At 39.2% G+C, this 18,445-nt stretch overlaps 1 protein-coding gene across 2 annotated transcripts in view; it reads right to left on the bottom strand.

Annotated features, from left to right (window-relative positions):
- Nucleotides 1-3,900: 3,900 nt before the first annotated feature.
- BUB1 (BUB1 mitotic checkpoint serine/threonine kinase) overlaps nucleotides 3,901-18,445 on the bottom strand; it is a 41,880-nt gene continuing 27,335 nt past the window's right edge. For both annotated transcript variants that reach the window (XM_087426120.1, XM_087426121.1), the window contains 8 exons: nucleotides 18,051-18,289; nucleotides 16,730-16,873; nucleotides 7,788-7,903; nucleotides 7,061-7,222; nucleotides 6,723-6,880; nucleotides 6,452-6,626; nucleotides 5,807-5,913; nucleotides 3,901-4,214 (listed from right to left, as the gene is read on the bottom strand). In XM_087426120.1, the coding sequence (XP_087282246.1) occupies nucleotides 4,019-4,214; nucleotides 5,807-5,913; nucleotides 6,452-6,626; nucleotides 6,723-6,880; nucleotides 7,061-7,222; nucleotides 7,788-7,903; nucleotides 16,730-16,873; nucleotides 18,051-18,289 (1,297 nt within the window). In that variant the 3' untranslated portion in view covers nucleotides 3,901-4,018. The remainder of the gene's footprint in view (nucleotides 4,215-5,806; nucleotides 5,914-6,451; nucleotides 6,627-6,722; nucleotides 6,881-7,060; nucleotides 7,223-7,787; nucleotides 7,904-16,729; nucleotides 16,874-18,050; nucleotides 18,290-18,445) is intronic.

Below are 18,445 nucleotides of genomic sequence, written 5' to 3'. Positions count from 1 at the left end.
CAGTGGGAGGGGGCAGCATGATTGTATTTGGCCTGTGGGCTGTGAGCCCAACTGGGGTCTGCACCGCACAGGTCTTGGGAACTCTCTCCCCCTCTGCCTCCACTTCTCACCGCCTGGGAAATGGCAACAATCCTAACATCTTGGAAGCCTTCCGTGGAGGATGGCAGAGTCGGTGCCAGCACGGGATCGCTCACCCCCAGACCACAACAGGAGATTGAAATCACTTCTGTCTTCTCTAAGCTACGGTGTGGGCGTTCTCTGTTACAGCACCTTAGCCTGCCTAGAGCCTAACCAATCCAGAATGGAACCAATGGGACAGATGGAGTGACTGGAGGGATGAAAGAAATGAAGACCAAGCACGATGACTCTGAGGATCACTGGCAGAGAAAGGTGTGGAGTAATACTTTTGCAGGTGTTATTTATATATTGTGCCAAATGCCCAACTCTCGAGGATCCCTTATTTCTGATAGGCACAGGCCACACTTCTGGTTTCTTAGGTATGTCTTAGGGAAAAATAAGTTTTAGAATCTTTGCCTTAGACTACAGATACAATCCAAGGGGAAAAGACGCTGGTAACAGGAGTCTCTGAATCTCCTGAGTAAAGGTTCTTGCTCTTAGCTAGAACTTAGAATGTGGAGCAGGGGGCTGAGAATGAATGGGAAATGCCTTGACTTGAGGAAGGTACTAGATCTGAACCTAGGCTGAGTCTAGCCAATGTTTGACCACTTAGGATGAGCTGAGCCCTGCTTAGCTCAAGAGACACAAGATGAAGGAGACCCAGCTCTGTCCTCGGGGAAACTTCAGCCTCCTCAGTGGAGTGAGCTGGAAGTTTCTTTGCCCTCCCAGCACTGAACATCCACTTCAGTTGCCCTTTAGACAGAGAGCTTTTTTCCTTGTGCAGATAAATTGTGTGTGTGTGTGTGTGTAATCCAGACAACTAATTTATGATTAGAAGATGATCGCTATAGTTTGTACCAGGCAATGGACAACAACAAAAAAAGATGACTTGGCTGAAGTGCTTAAAGTAACTTACTTTGTTTGGATCAAGCCTTCCTCCCTGGGGACAGGGCTGTTGCTAGGGAATCAGACTGAGAAGTTTTATTTAAGTGGAGCCCTTGGCACAGATGGGACACCAGATGGGCAGCAGCAGTGCTGAGATGACACTGTGGTCAGGCTGAGGTTGTTGGTGTGAATAACGCGGAGGAGTTATTGGAGTGTTGGAGTGTGATATGTTGAAGATCCAGTAATAGCAAATAGTGGGGACACAGGACGTTAACAGGGGCTGGAAGCCAAAGCCAAGTGTCCTCCCTGCCAAGACTGAAGGCCCCCACAGTTGCTTTTCACAGATGGACACACTCAGCTCTCAGTTTTAGTAAAACAGTACCCTTATCTTCTTTAGTCTTGGTTTCCTTTGAAAACAGGGAAAAATACCCCACAAATCTGGGTTTATTAGTGCTCAGTTGTTTCCATACTTTAAGAGTAAATTTATTGTTGGGTTGTCTGATGAGGTCTGACCCTGGATCATTTCCAACTTCCTTCCAAGTTGAGTATGTGTGTAATCAATCATGTAGGTTACAACCTACAATCAAGTAAGTTACTTTATTTTCAAAATAACATATTTTGGAATCCCATTCTATTAATTTATCCTGCAGACACATTTGCACATACACTCCCTTTTTTGTAGCAATAAACTTGGGAAACCAATTAAGTGTTTCTAAATAGAGGATTGGTTAAGTAAATTATAGTACATTCATGTAGGGGAACGGCATAGAGCTGGGCCAATATGGATGGAGAGATGAGCAAGAAAACTAAAATAGTTATAATTCATGTTTGCAAAAAGAAATAGATGGATACTTCAACACGATTAAAAATGCCTCCCTCAGGCCAGCATCCCTGAACTTACAGGATAAACATCAGAAGAGCCCCGACTAAAGCAGAAGAGGGAGGTCCAGCACCACCACTGCTTAGCTCTCTTCTCAAGGTCACAGGCAATGGCAAGGCAAGAGAAGAATCACCAGCAAAAAATTGGGAACGACAACAACTTACAACTAGCATATACACCATGTACTGGGGCTTTGGGGAGGGGGAAAAAAAGGATTGGCAACAGATGATAGCTTAGGGTGAATCTTTCCCTGCAAAAAAAAAAGCAAATTGGGAAAGACAGAAAATAAGCATTATTTTCATAGTGATGGTTATTTAGTTGGAAACTTCAGAAGAATCAAAAAAGCGTTTTCTAGAAATCAATAGGCTTCATATGTTCAAACTACCAGCTAGAAAAAATAGGAAAAAATTAGATGATTTAAAACAGCAACCAAAAGTTTAGCCCTAAGTATTTAAATTAGTACTAATATTAAAAAATTAGAGCACTTTTTTCTTTTTATTTCTCAATTGAGGATGGCATTTTAAGATACAAAAGCCAAAAATGCCATTTCAAACTTTATAATCAGAGTACAAAACAAAATTTTAAAAGATTCTTCATGGCAACAGAAATCTTAAGAATTCAAGAGACAAAATGACAAATTGGGACAAATATTTGTGCCTCATATACAAAGGGCACCTACAAGTTAACCTGAAAAGGAACAATTGAAATGAAAAGTGGACAAAAGATAGAGTTCACAGAAAAAGAAAAAACACATAGCTCTTGAATATATTTCACCTAATTCAGAAGAGGATGCAAATGAAAACTGGAAAGAGCTACCATTTTCCATGTCCGAGTGGCAGGGGTCAGAGACTGACTTGTCCTGTGGGTGGAGGTGTGGGCAGCAGAGACTGTGGTACAGGCTGGCACAGCCCCGATGGGGGCTCCGTGCAAATATTGATACAGAATCTTAAGTGCACTCACCTTTGACCCAGCAATTTCACTTCTAGGAATTTATAATCCAGATACAGCATATAACCAAATATTAGACAGCCATACACAAGAATGAGACCATTCTATAAGTAGTTACATTCTCCGCTATACATTAAGTGGAAAAAAAGCTAGTTGTATAAAAAATATAATATATAGAAATATGCATGGAATCATTTTTGGAAAGACAGAAAGATTTGGGTCATGGTTGCCCCTGGAATGGGGAACCTAGCAGCTGGGAATGAAGGCAGAAGGAAGCAGTTCACTCTGTTTTCCTGAATTGGGTGTCGCCTCAGATCTATTTTCATTGTAATGCTAAGAGGGAGGGACAGAGGCAGGAAGATCAGGTCAGAGTTTTAAAGCTATAGGACTCATCTAGCTTTAAAAGTCAAATGCTAAGTTGGCTGCTATAATTTTAGAGCTAATTAATGATTTTTTATAGCTTATAAAACTATTTTCAAGATCTGAGATATTCTTTGAATGCTACTTTTAAAAAATAAAGAAGCTTTGGGCTGGCCTGAGATCCCGGGCATGGACACACCCACCACTTGTCAAGCCATGCTGTGGCATGTCCCATATAAAGTAGAGGAAGATGGGCATGGAGGTTAGCCTAGGGCCAATCTTCCCCAGCAAAAAGAGGAGGATTGTCAATGGACATTAGCTCAGGGCTGATCTTCCTCACCAAAAAAATAAATAAATAAAAATCTTAAGATTCATACCTGTAATATTTCCCACGGATAGCAATGGAGAACAGGTACAATAAAGGGACAGGCAAGGTTTATTCATATAAACTTAAGTTCCTTGGATATATTTGGGAAATTTTTATTTACTTCACACAAATATAAAGCCTCAAAATTGGAAAAAAACAGTCGTGACCCTTTTTTGGCTTAAAGTGAACAGGTCAGTATTTAACAAGTCATTTTAGAGAATGTTCACATGAATTATTCTTGTGAATGCTGGTATCCCAACAGCAGCCCAATCAGCCTGCTATGCAGGGACCTTCCTGTGTTGTACCTTTTGTTGAAATATTTATAATGACTAAGTCACATGGATATATTTTGTAGACTTTACTTTTAACAAACATTTACACAAACAATAAATGCAGAAACATCAAGATTCAAAGTGAGCAGGAGAACATTTATAAACTGATTTTTAGGGAGTGTCCATATTTTATTTTCGAGAACGCTTATACTCTAAGAGCAGTACAATTAGCCTGTTACGTAGAGTCTTAATCTTGTGTGTATAGTGTTGTTGAAATATATTCTTCAGCTTTTGCCTTAACAAATCCAAAGATGGGAGATGATGACAGTCTGGTATATTCAACATGATGTGAAAGAATTCATTCCACGTATCCAAATGAGGAAGCCTGAAGAGACAAAGCATAAATAAAAGATCAAATGTAGCATCCAACATGCAGGGCAACCCCACTCCTGCATCTGCTTTCCACAGCCTTGGGCAGCTGCATATAACAACTTTCACCTAAATGCAACTTAATGCATCAAGAATTGAAATGCTGAATCTATTATAAGAGAAATTAAAGATCCAATTAAATGTCTATATAGACTTTGTTCCAAAAAAGTGATTTAAGGTAAGTAGTGTTAATTTAATAATAGGTCTTCAGTGGAAAAACTTTCTTTTAATTTTTTTTTAAAGAAAATCGACTGCTTTAGGCTAGCTATATATACCATACTCTGATAACGGCCAAACGGCTCTGACGAGCCCAACTGCATATGCACCAGGACCAGGTAGACAGGCTAGACCACCCAGAATAGAGCTCAGATTCAGAGTTCCAACTACTGTGATCGTTCAAGTTAACTGCAAAAACCCCAACATGGAAGTACGGCGTTGGGGAAAAAGCAGAACATAACTAAATTTGTGTTCCAGACAGAAAATTCAGCCCATTATCATCAGGCCTGCTGAGGGCTAACTTAAGGCTTTTTTCTACACTGGTGGTCAGAGATGGACGCCTTCTGATAACTCTCTGGTCCTTTGATTATGAGAAAGAGAAGGAATAAAGTATCTGCTAAATTTGACGACTCATTATGCAGAATAAACCATAGTTGCTGTAAGTTTTCCGCTAGGGCCTGAATCTAACCTTACTTACGTACAGATACTACACTTTACACATTACTGCCAACTGTCCTTTTTTTTGCTTGGGGTGTTTGGGTGTGTATGTGAGGGCGAGGGGAGTCCCAGCTTAAATTTTTTAAAGAAGGTATAAACACGTAAAAACCCATTAGGCTGTACACTTAAGATGAGTGTACTTTTCTGCATATGTTTTTATACCTCAAAGAAAAAGTATAAATGATATCATGAACATGCACATACCACATACTCAGCTTAAACGTTACCAAGAGTTTATTCACACGACATTACATTAAGAGAGCCATCCGTGTTGATGGGAAGAGTTCTAGTCTAGTCATTAATTTTCACTGTGATTTTATAGATGTGAAAACAGTCTCAGAAAATCCAAAGTTACAGAGGGATGGCACTTCAAACCCTACCCTGTGATAGCTGCCTCCTCATCACTTTATCATTACAAAACACTTTCACATACGTTGTTTCCTTTGCTGCTTATAAGAAACATCTGAGGATAGTAGAGTCAGTATTACGCCCAGTTACACAGGCAAGAAAACAAACCCAAGGCTTAGTGACACCAGATGATTTCTCTAGAAGGGGAAGAGAAACGTGTGTGTACAGACTGCCGGCCACTCGGCCAGGAGCTTTCAATGGTTCTAGGAGGGTGCAGGCTGCCCCACTGTCACGTATGGGGTCACAGATGTAGTGAAGCTCTGTGACCTGCTCACTGTGCCCAGTGTCCAGGATTGTGCTAGCTCACCCTGCTTCCCATGGCATGGGTTTTCCATGCAGTGGCAGAGATCCATTTTCCACCAGATGGAACCCAACATTTTACTACATTTATTCTCTTTTCACTGTAGCACCAACGCTAATACTCACCTTCTAAAAAGACCTTCAGGCTTCCAGACTCCTCCTTCATTTTTCACTTTCATGTAAGTGCCAAAAAGCATGCAGTACACTGTTGCAGCAACTCCAAAGTAATCAATCTACAAAGAAAATATAGGTATATATAACTAAAATACCAATTTACACAGGAGGGTATTAAAATGTCTAACTTACGCAGCAAGCTAAACAATCACAGGATTTTACTGTTAAAGAATTTTGGAAGCCATCTGCTCAGCCCTCCCACTGAAATGCCACACTGAGTGCCTGTCTAGGCTTCGCTGGAGGCCTCCCTGGACTGCAGAGCACGCACCACCTCCTGGGGCAGCCCCTTGGAAAGCTCTCTTCTCCTTGAGCTCCAGTGTCCTTCTCCAGTCCTTCGTTTTGTCACACACGGGCAAACGCGACACTCGAATCCCTCTTGCACATGGACAGCCGGGACGTCCTCCTGACCCCTCCCCCCTGCACGCTGAAGCCTCTTTGTGTGATGTGTTCGTAACTGGAAACAACACTCGAGCAGGGTCTAAATCCACGGAGAGAAGACCAGACCAGCTCAAACGAACTAGATCCCCAAATCCATTTTGAAAACACAGTAAGTGTAATAAAGGAAAATATTTTCAAACTCTCACTTTAGTTCTATACCTGGTAGTTCCACGGTTTGTTGCTGAGCATCTCAATACACTGAAAACCAGATGTTTCACACTTTGCTGTAAATACAGTTCCTTTTGGAAAAAGTTTCATATCTATACTCTGACCCAGGTCAATCAGTGCCAAGCCAGCAAATAAATCATCATCTTCACTGTCCTGTTCCAAAAATCTAAACACAAACAAGGGCCAGGTGCATGAGCACAAATAATAAGAGGCTTCTGGGGAAACGGTGAGAGAAGAACCCCACTAAAAGTGCAACACTTGCCTGTTTCCAAGTATGAAGTTGTCTGGCTTGATGTCTCCGTGAACGATCTCGCAACCATGGACTTGTTCCATCATGTGGAGCATTGTGATAGCAAAAGAGAGAACTAGAGCCTGAGGCATCACCTTTTCAGGGGTATTTTTATAGAGATTAATGGCATTCTAGAAAAAACAGAAAGTGGAATCCTGAGTTGGCTGCTCAGGATTAATGAAATTTCAAGTCAAGAGCTTTGCCCTTGCCTACCACTCCAATAAAAGCTCCAACTACAAAAGGTTTGTGCAAGGCACAAGCCAAAATATATTTCAGATTCATGTTTACAACGTAACAATGAATACACTTACTAGTAATGTTCCATAGCTGTAGAGATCTCCTACCAATACACTGCCATTCTGGAAAAAGTGGGCTGAATAAAATTTGATGAACATATGTTGCACACTTGGCTTTAGTCTCTCCATCAGTTGGGTCCCAATGTAGAACTCCCAGGGATTGGCAGGCTTCTGGACCTGCAAATCATATGTGACATTCATATCCAGTCTCACAGTCTGGAAAATATAGCAAGAAAGCAACTTGCATCCCAGTGAAGGACGAGGGGTAGAAAGCAATGACAAGCTATGAATAGTTGCTGAAATAAGGGTCTTGCTGCAAGATAATTTCAGTGCCAAGGCAATTCTGAACGCTTGTAGGATAGTTTTGTTTCTTTTTTTTTTTTTGTGAGGAAGATCAGCCCTGAGCTAACATCCATGCCAATCCTCCTCTTTTTGCTGAGGAAGATTGGCCCTGAGCTAACATCTGTGCCCATCTTCCTCTACTTTATATGGGACGCCGCCACAGCATGGCCTGACAAGCGGTGCATCAGTGCACGCCCGGGATCTGAACCTGGGCCGCCAGTGGCAGAGCACGCACACTTAATCACTACGCCACGGGGCCGGCCCCTAGTTTTGTTTCTTAATTGCTGACAATAAAAATAAATGAAACCACCACTGTCTTGAAAAAGAAAAAAAGAGGCCGACAAACTCAAGTTCTAAAATTCATTTCCATACTATGCAAAAAATTGCCCAGATCCTTTACCTTTAAAACAAACTTCTGTTTATTTTTGGTGTCATTCACATCTCCATGGGTAACTTCATAGACTTGGGCAAAAGCCCCTTCTCCAAGAAGGTGATCGACATAGACCAGCAAAGAACCTTAGAAGAGAGAGATGTCAAAATGAAAAAAAAAAGGCTCAAAACATTACAGACTTTATCAAAATGAAGTATCTGTCAAATTTTCTTGGTGCCTGAAGTGCTTTAATAAATAAAAATGGACATAGCTCCCCTAGGGAGTGTTTTTCCAGTCTTAGATAAACGTTCAACACCTGCCACAAAATAGCCCCCTTTTAAACGACGTGAGGGAGGAGCAAAAGCAACGCTGCTGGGCGCCCCCTAGTGGCAGGACCTGGGGCAGTGGTCCTCTCGTCACCAACGTCCTCATATTTGAAGGGGCCATCTCGGTGCTGCCGACTGGGCAAGACTGTCGTGACGTGAGAAAGAACACACAAAAATCCTCTGTCTAGGGCTACACAGAGCTCTAACATGCATTTGAAAAATGCAAGTGTTTTACACCCTAATAAAAGGGCAATATTTCTAATAGAAAATTAAAAGGTTTTTTTTTTTTGAAGAAAATCTTTTATTTTAGAATAGTTTTCAATTTACAGAAAAGTTGTAAAGATAGTAGTTTCTGTAGGCTCTGCATCCAGTTTCCCCTATTGTTAACTTTTACATAACCATGGTATACTTGTCACAAGTAAAGAACCAACATTGGTATGTTACCATTAACTCAACTCCACATTTTATTCTGATTTCACTTGTTTTCCCCTAATGTTCCAAGACACACTCATCAGGTCTCCTTAGCCTCCACGAGGCTGTGACAGTCTCTCACTTTTTGTTTTTTGATGACTGTGAGAGTTCCAAGGAGAACTTACTTGTCAGGTAAGTGTGAGAAGGGCCCTCAAATTGAATTTGTCTTGATATTTTTCAAACAACACTTGGGTTATTGGTTTTGGGAGAAAGACCACAGAGGTGAAGTTGTAATAGATTTTTAAATTAATTCTTTAAAAAAAGAATTCACATGTTCAAAACCAAATATAAAAAAGTAGACATCTGGTTTCTAGTCTGGCATATAAGGGGCTTAGAAGTCATCACTCCAACCCTCTCAATAAGAAAAAGGTGAACAAACTGAAAATCAACAACTCTTCTTAGATCCATTAGAGAACTGGGGTCACAGGGCAAACTGCTGCCCCCAAAACTGAGGAGACAGACAGGTAGATACAGAGAATAAGAGCTTGCCAGAGCAGAAACCACCACGGGAGCCAGTACTGCGGGCATTACAAGAGAATGAACTGACGTCTCAGACCTTAATTAAGAACAAGTCTCCAGGGAAACCCAAAGACAACAGAGGAGACAGAAATAAGGACACAAAGGGAAATTTTAGCCTCTGATACCTACAGTGACAGTAAACAGTAAACACAGCCTAATTCCCAGCCAGATAAGCATAAATCTTACACCAAAGGCCTATTTATCTCCGTTCCTTTTACCCAGTATATCAGGTCTGGCTTCTAACAAAAATTATAAGGCAGACTAAAAGACAAAAACACAGAAGAGACAGAGCAAGCAGCAGAACCAGGCACAGATATGGCAAAGATTTTGGAATTACCAGACCAGGAATTTTAAAAATATTATGATTAATATGCTAAGGGCTCTAATGGAAAAAGTAGACAACATGCAAGAATAGATGGGTAATGTAAGCAGAAAGATGGAAACTGAGAAAGAATCAAAAAGAAATGCTAGAAATGAAAGCCACTGTAACAGAGATGAGGGAAGTCTTTGATGGCCTCATCAATAGGCTGTACATGGCCAGGTAAAGAATTTGAGTTTGAAGATATGCCAATAGAAATTTCCAAAACTGAAATGCAAAGAGAAAAAGAAAATGAAAAAGGACAGAATATTCAGGAACTTCGGACAATTTCAAATGGTGTATCATATGTGTAATGAGAATATTAGAAGGAAGAAGAAAAAGAGAAAAGAACAGAAGAAATATTTGGAGTAATAATGGCTGAGAATTTTCCAAATTTAATTACAGACACTAAATCACAGATCCAGCTCAGAGAACACCAAGCAAGATAAATACCAAAAAATCTACACCTCGGCATGTCGTATTCAAATTGCAGAAAATCAGGCAAGAAGAAAATACTGAAAGAAGCCAGAGGAATAAAACCACCTTTCTTAGAGAGGAGCAAAGATAAGAATTACATTGACTTCTCTTTGGAAATCACACAGGCAAAAAGAGAGTAGAGTAAAATCAAGTGTCAAAAGAAAAAAACCACCAAAAAGAATTCTGTATCCAGTGAAATTATCCCTTCAAAAGTGAGGGAGAAATAAGGACTATCTTAGACAAACAAGAATTAAGGGAATCTGTCAACAGCAGACCTGCCTTGCAAGAAATGTTAAAAGTACTTTAGAGAGAAGGAAGATGATATAGGTCAGAACTCAGATCAGAAGAATGTAGGAAAAGGAATAAATGAAGATAAAATAAAATCTTTTATTTTTCTTATTCCTAATTGGTCTAACAGATAATAGTTTGCTCAAAATAATAACAGCAACAATGTATTCAGTAAGTATAGCTTATGGAAAAGTGAAATGACTGACAGTAATGTTGTAAGAGGCAGAAGGGAGACATTGGTAGTATTCTGTTATAAGGTACTTGTGCTACCTGTGAAGTGGTACGGTGTTATTTGAAGGTGGACTTGGGATTAGTTTAAATGTATATTGCAAACTCTAGAGCAACCACTAAAAAAAGTTAAAAAAGTATTATTAACATGTTGAGAGACGACAGAGAATGGAATCACATAAATGCTCAAATAAAACAAGAGAAGACAGAAAGAGAGTGGAAGACAAAAAGGAAAGAACAAGGGCAATGAATAGAAAACAGTAACAAATATAGTAAATATTAATCCAACTATATCAGCAATCATTTTAAATAACAATAGACTAAATATACAAATGAAAATAGAGACTGTCACAGTAGATAAAAATACAGGACCCAATTATATGTTGCCTACAAGAAACACCTTAAATATAAAGACATAGATAGATTAAAAGTAAAGGGATGGAGAAAGATATGCCATGCTACTAGTAATCAACAGAAAGCTGGAGTAGTTATATTAATTTCCGACAGAGCACACTTCAGAGCAAGGAAAATTATCAGGGATAAAAATGGGCATTACATGATGATGATACAGGGGTTAGTTCTCCAGGAAGACATAACAATCCTTAACGTGTGTGTGCCTAATAACAGAGCATCAAAACAATGAGGCAAAAATTGACAGAACTGCAAAGAAGGAAAATAGATGAATTCACTATTATAGTTGGAGATTTCTACTTCCCTTTATCAGTAATTGACAGATCCAAAAGGCAGAAAATTGGTAAGGGCATAGTTGCACCGAACAGCACCAATCAATTGGATCTAATGGACATTTATAAAATACTTCATCTAACAATAGCAGAATATACATTCTTTTCAAGCTCAAATGGAACATTCAGCAAGACACACCACATTCTGGGCCATAAAACACATCTTCACCAAATTCAAAAAAAAGAAACCATACAAAGTATGCTCTCAGATCACAATGGAATTAAACTAGTAAATGAATAACAGAAAGATAGCTGTTAAGCCTCAAAACATTTGGAGATTAAACAACACACTTCTAAATAACACATAAGTCTAAGAAGAAATCAAGAGAAATTAAAAATATTTTGAACTAAATGAAAATGAAAACACTATCGTAATTGTGGGATGCAGCAAAAGCAGTGCTTAGAGGGAAACTTAGAGCATTAAATGCATATGTTAGAAAAGAATAAAGATCTAAAATCAATAATCTTAGTTTCCACATTAGGAAACTAGAAAAAGAAGAGCAAATTAAATCCAAAGTAAGCAGAAGAAAAGAAATACTAAGAATTAGAGCAGATCAATGAAATTGAAAATAGGAAATCAATAGAGAAAAATCAACATAACCAAAAGCTGGGTCTTTGAAAAGATCAATAAAATCAGTAAGCCCCTAGGCCAGGCTAACTAAGAAAAAAAGAGAGGACACAAATTACTAATATCAGAAATGACAGAGGGGATATCACTACAGATCCCGTGGGAATTAAAAGGATAATAAAAGAATACTATGAACAACACTATGCCCACAAATTTGATAAACTAGGTGAAATGAACCAAGTCCCTGGGAGACACCATCTGCCAAAACCCACAGAGGAAGAAATAAAAAATCTCAGTGGGCTCGTAACTAGTAAAGAAATTGTATCGATAATTAACAACCTTCTCAAACAGAAATCACTAGGTCCAGATGGGTTGACTGGTGAATTTTACCAAACATCTAAGGAAGAAATTATACCAGTTCTCTATAATCTCTCTCGGAGGATAGAAGCAGAGGGAATACTTCCTAACCCATTTTATGAGGCCAGCATTACCCTAACTCCAAAACCAGACAGAGAAATTACTAGAAAACTACAGAGCAATCTCTCTGATAAACATAGATGCAAAAATCCTCAAAACATTAGCAATTCAAATCCAAAAAAGTACAAAAAGAATTATATACCACAACCTAGTGGGATTAATCCAGGCATGCAAGGCTGGTTCAACATTTAAAAATCAATTAGGGTTTACACCCGACATAAATCACATCTTACACGCATAAGAAAATTTACTAGCTTGATCATCCTCTAATTATTGTTGTAGCAAAACAAAGGGAAGAAAGGAGGGGAGGAATTAACATTACTGAGTGTTTTTCTGTACGGCAGGGACTATGCTGGGCTATTCCATATACATTATCTGATTACTATGTCCTTTGTAGAGCTGAGGAATCGGAGGCTCAGAGAGCTAATAAATCACTTGCCTGTGGATGGCTAATAAACGGAAGAACTGAGATTTTAATACAATGTTATATGCCAATTATATCTCAATTAAAAAAAAAAGATTTTAAACCAAATCTTGCTGAGATAATCCAACCGGAGAAATCCAATACTGTAAAAGAAGCTCTATTTTGGCCACTAGTCTCAATATTTAATCAGTGAGAGTCAGTATTCGCACTATGTGCCGGATGCCAGGGGCTAGTGGGCTATCTAGGTGGATGAAGGGAGACGACAGACAAGAAACACACGGGACCTAATGAACATCTCAAAATCAAGATGTCCAGAACAAACTCATGAATATGCAAAGGCAAGTCCACCGGTTGGTTTAGAATAGAAGTTAGAAGCTAATCTGCTATAAGGAAAAATCTAGAGAAAGAGGAGAAAAGGCCTGACTCAGGGAAATGATCTAGAGAAATTCCCCATGACGAAGAACGGCTGATGGGTTTTTAGCACAGTGGTGTCTAATAATAAGTCTTATGTTAGTGCTTCACCTGTGCTGGGTAGCATGGAATCCTTTTCCCTCAGTCTCTAAACCTCTAGTTACAACCTCTTGTACAAAAAGTGAAAAAGAAAGGAGAAGAAAATCCATCACATCAACACACTGAAAAGAAAAATCACATGATCATACCAATAAATACAGAAAAAGTATTTGATAAAATCCAACTCTCATTCATGATAACAACTCTCCACAAACTAGGAATAGAGGGAAACTTCCACAACTTGATAAAGAACAGCTATAAAAAACAGCTAACATCATACTTAATGGTGAGAAACTAGATAAATGTTTTCCTGCTAAGATCAGGAACAAGGTGAGGATTTCCCCTCTCACTACTTCCATTCAACATCATACTGGAAGTCCTAGCTAATGCAATGAGACAAGAAAAGGAAATAGAAGGTATACATACTGGGAAGGAAGAAATTAAAGTCTCTGTACAGAGATGACAGGACTGTCTATGTAGAAAAACTAAAAAAAAATTAAAAATCTCCTGTAACTACTAAGCAAATATAGCAAGGTTGGAGGATACAAGGTTAACATACAAAAGTCATTTGCTTTCCTATGTACCATAAATGAACAAGTGGAATTTGAAATTAAGAACACATGGGCCGGCCTGGAGGCTTAGCGGTTAAGTGTGCGCGCTCCGCTACTGGCGGCCCGGGGTTCAGATCCTGGGCGTGCACCGACGCACTGCTTCTCCGGCCATGCTGAGGCCGCGTCCCACATACAGCAACTAGAAGGATGTGCAACTATGACATACAACTATCTACTGGGGCTTTGGAGAAGGAAAAAAAAAAAAAAGGAGGATTGGCAATAGATGTTAGCTCAGAGCCAGCCTTCCTCAGCAAAAAGACGAGGATTAGCACGGATGTTAGCTCAGGGCTGATCTCCCTCACACAAAAAAATAAATAAATAAAAATAAAAATAAGAGCAGAACCATTAAATGGGGCCTGCAAAAAATGGTCTGCCTTAAAAAAAAAAAAAAAAAGAACACAATACCATTTGCATTAGCATCCCCCAAAATGAAATACTTAGGTATAAATCTAACAAAATATGTATAAGATCTATAGGAGGAAAACATCAAAACTCTGATGAAAGAAATCCAAAAAGATCTAAATAAATGGAGAGGTATTCCATGTATGTGGATAGGAAGACACAACATTGCCAAGATGTCAATTCTTCCAAACTTGATCTACAGATTTCAATGCAATCCCCGTCAAAATCCCAGCAAGTAATTTTGTGGATACTGCAAACTGATTCTAAAATTTGGAAATGGAAAGGCAAAAGATCCAGAGAGCCAACAATACTGAAGAACAAAGTTGAGGACTGACACTACCCGACATCAAGACTTAACGATAAAAGCTATTGTAATTAGGACAATGTGGTATTGATGAAAGAACAGAGAAACAGATCATTGGAACAGAAGAGAGAGCCCAGAAATAGACCCAAACAAATATAGTTAATTTATCATCGACAAAGAAGCAAAGGCAATTCAATAGAGAAAGGAAAGTCTTTAACAAATGGTGATAGAACAACTGGACGTCAACAAGCAAAAAGTGAAGCTAGATATAGACCCTACACCTTTCACAAAAGTTAACTCAAAATGGATAACAGACCTAAATGTAAAATACAAAACTGTAAAATTCCTAGAAGATAAAATAGGAGAATATCTAGGCGACCTCAGGTTTGCCAATGACCTCTTAGATACAACACCAAAACCTCATCCATGAAAGAAAAAATTTGATCAACTGAACTTCATTAAAATCACAAACTTCTGCTCTGCAAAAGACACAGTTAACAGAATGAAAAGACAAGCCAGAGACTGGGAGAAAATCTTTGCAAAACATTTATCTGATAAAGGACTGTTATCTAAAATATACAATGAACTTTTAAAAATCAACAAGAAAAGAAAAACCTGATTAAAAATTGGGCAAAAGATCTGAACATATACCTCACCAAAGAAGATATACAGAGGGCAAATAAACACATGAAAAATTGCTCAACATCATATGTAATTAGGGAATTGCAAATTTAAAACGATAATGAAATACCACCATTAGAAGGGCTAAAACCAAAAATACTGACAATACCAAATGCTGGTGAGGATGTGGAGCAACAGAACTCTCATTATTGCTGGTGGGAATGCAGAATGGTACAAACTTCTTTGGAAAACAGTTTGGCAGTTTCTTACAAAAGTAAACATATTCTTACCATACAATCCAGCAATTACACTCCTTGGTATTTACCCAAATGAATTAAAAACTTATGTCCACACAAAAAACTGCACAGGAATGTTTACAGAAGCTTTATTCACAATTGCCAAAACTTCGAGGCAACCAAGACGTCCTTCAGTAGGCGAATGGATAAATGAACTATGGTGCATTCATACAATGGAATATTATGCACATATCAAAAAGAAAGAGCTAGCAAGTCACGAAAAGACATTGAGGAGCCTTAAATGTATATTGCTAAGCAAAAGAAGCCAATCTGAAAAGTCTACGTACTGTATGATTACAACTATATGACATTCTGGAAAACGTAAAGCTATAGAGATGGTAGTAAAAAGATTAGCGGTTGCCAGGGTTTCAGACGGAGGGAGGGAAGGAAGAATAGATCAAGTACAGGGCATTTTTAGGGTAGAGAAACTGTATGATACCCTAATGATGGACACATGTTCATCATACATGTGTCAAACCCCACACACACAAAGAATGAACCCTAATGTAAACTACGGACTTTAGTTAACAAGAACGTATCAATATTGGCTTACCAACTTTAACAAATGTACCATACTAATTCAAGATGTTAGTAAGAGCGGAATCTGAGTGGGGGTGGGTGCGGTGGGGAGGTGGGTATACAGGAACTACCAGTATTATTTCTCCTCAATTTTTCTGTAAGCCTAGAGCTGTTCTATAAAATAAAGTCTTTTAAAAAAAAAGTATAGTGTGAGAAATCTTGCTCCCACTGCTATCCACATCCGTCTTATTTCCCACTACCACTAACAGTTAACCACTGTTATTAGTTTTGAGAATCCTTCAAGAGTTCTCTGGAAATACTATTGAATATGAATGTATATTATCTTCTTCCTTTTTAAGAAATAAAACGCAGCATATAATGCTAGTCTGCCCTTTCACTTAATGGCATGTTTTGGAGATCACTCCCTATCAGTGCAGAGTGAGCTGTATGTTGCTGTAGAGGCATCCCATAATTTATTCAAGCAGTCCCCATAGACATCTATAGTGTTTCCAGTCTGCTGCTTTTAGACACACACATGTCATTTTGAATTTAAGTGGATGCCTGGATCTAAGAGTATATGGATTTTTTATTTTGATAGATATTCCCAAATAGCCCTCTATAAGTTATAGTCTCAGTAACAATCAAAATCCTGCAGTCATGGCTTAACAAGATGTTCTCAGCTTAATACTATAGATAAAACGACTGGAGGTGAGGGTAAGGGGGAGGGGTGGTGGTGGTGTCAGGAGGAGAATCACACACACACACGAGTTACCATCAATTTCCCATAGAGAAACAAGAGTTTAAAGTTACAAGACTCGTACAATTCTTACCCAATTGCAATTCAGTCTTGGGCTTGATGGCTGGGAGTTTACATTGCCATTCAAAAGTATTTGGATAGGAACTCACTGGTTTAGAAAGCCCAGATAAAAGTCTGAGAATTAATTTGTCATCCCACGGATTCTCAACAGTGGAGTCTTAAAGGAATGGGAACAAAAAAAGAAAACAAATTCAGTACCCAAGAATTTTACCAAAGAAATTATAGACAAAGCAAGTGAACACATTCATTCAGTAAGCTTTCAAAAGCCTTATCTTGCAAGAGCATTGATGCAAATAATAAAGAAACATTTTCAAAAGTCAGGATGAGTAGCTCTGCACACTTCATTGTCATTTCAGATCTAAAATTTAGATCAAAATTCAGTTGTTACAAAGGAAATCAACAGCAAGGACATCTGTTCCACGCACCGGGAACAGCCCGATTCTGCCTTGAACACAATTACTAGTGTAGGTCTTAAAGGCAGACGCAGATATCAGTTACTTCTAATGTGCTCAGATGTTTATTCTTTAAAGTGCTTTTCCACTTATACCCACAAAATACATTGCCTTTTAACACTTACACTACCTATGCCTGATTTGCATGTATGAGATATACGTTGGGTCCACAAAATAGAAATCATTTCTAAAGGGAATAAAAAAGTTTCTAATTTAGAATGCTATAAAAAATTCTATTAGTAGCAGTTATCAAAGACTAATCTAGCATGATTAACACTTACTTAATGCTCAGCACTTGAAGGACACTGTTCTGAGCACTCTACATTTACTAACTCACTTGGTCCTTATTATCAGACCCTAAAGTAGGCAGTACCAGCACCTCCACTTTCCAGAAAAGGAAAGAAGCCCACAAAGAACTGAAATGATCCTGGTCAGTATCACATGACTGCTTAAGAAGGGGAGTCAGGACAGGATCCTAGCCCGTCTACGGCCGGAGTCTGCTCTCAGCCACTATGCCAGATTATTTCTGTGTAACCTGGGGGTGAGGGGTATTTCTTTAACCCTGAGCCTCAGTTTACTTTTCTGTAAAATGGAGATACCAGTGTTAGATTAAATGCCTGGCACATAGTAGGCCCTCAAATTCCAATTCCCTCTTCCAACGGTAGCTACTCTGATATTTTCTAAAGGTAAGATGGACTGATTTGCCCTCCAAGCATGCTACTGTGGTGCTACATTGTGAGGCAGTTATGCCAGTGTCGTCTGAGCTCGTGTTCTACACAAGGACATCAAGTCCCCGCTCTTCGAGCTGCTTTCACAGAACAGCTTTCACCAGGCTGTGGTCCTTATTCAGGGGCACAATCAACACTCAGCGTCTGTTCATACTTGGAGCACTGACATCCCCAAGGGAACTAGTCTGTGTCCGCTCTGCTTGGAGCCCAGCGCTAGCGTCTGCTGGATCCTCTGCAACGGCAAGGTCAACGTCCGTGAGTTTACAAGCCTTAAGGCCCCGCTCCGCCTCGCTGGTCAGCACATCACTTGCAACAGGCTGGCTCAAACGGAGCAAGGATGCCGCAGATCCGTCCGTGGGGAACGCTGGTTCTGGGCTTTTCTCCCGAATTAGGCTGGATGCGCCAACGGGATAGAGAAGAGGAAACAAAACACCACGTGATTACAAGCATATTGGATTTGATCCCACGAAAGTCCCACAAAACAGTTTCCTTTTCATTCTAGGAATGACATTTCAAAATTGTCTCACAAATAATTGATTAAAAGATTTT

This window comes from Ceratotherium simum, chromosome 40 (assembly GCF_057802395.1).
Source record: "Ceratotherium simum simum isolate JZ-2026a chromosome 40, ASM5780239v1, whole genome shotgun sequence".
In the NCBI taxonomy this organism is placed as follows: Eukaryota; Metazoa; Chordata; class Mammalia; order Perissodactyla; family Rhinocerotidae; genus Ceratotherium; species Ceratotherium simum.
This window is presented reverse-complemented; position numbering and strand designations above follow the sequence as displayed.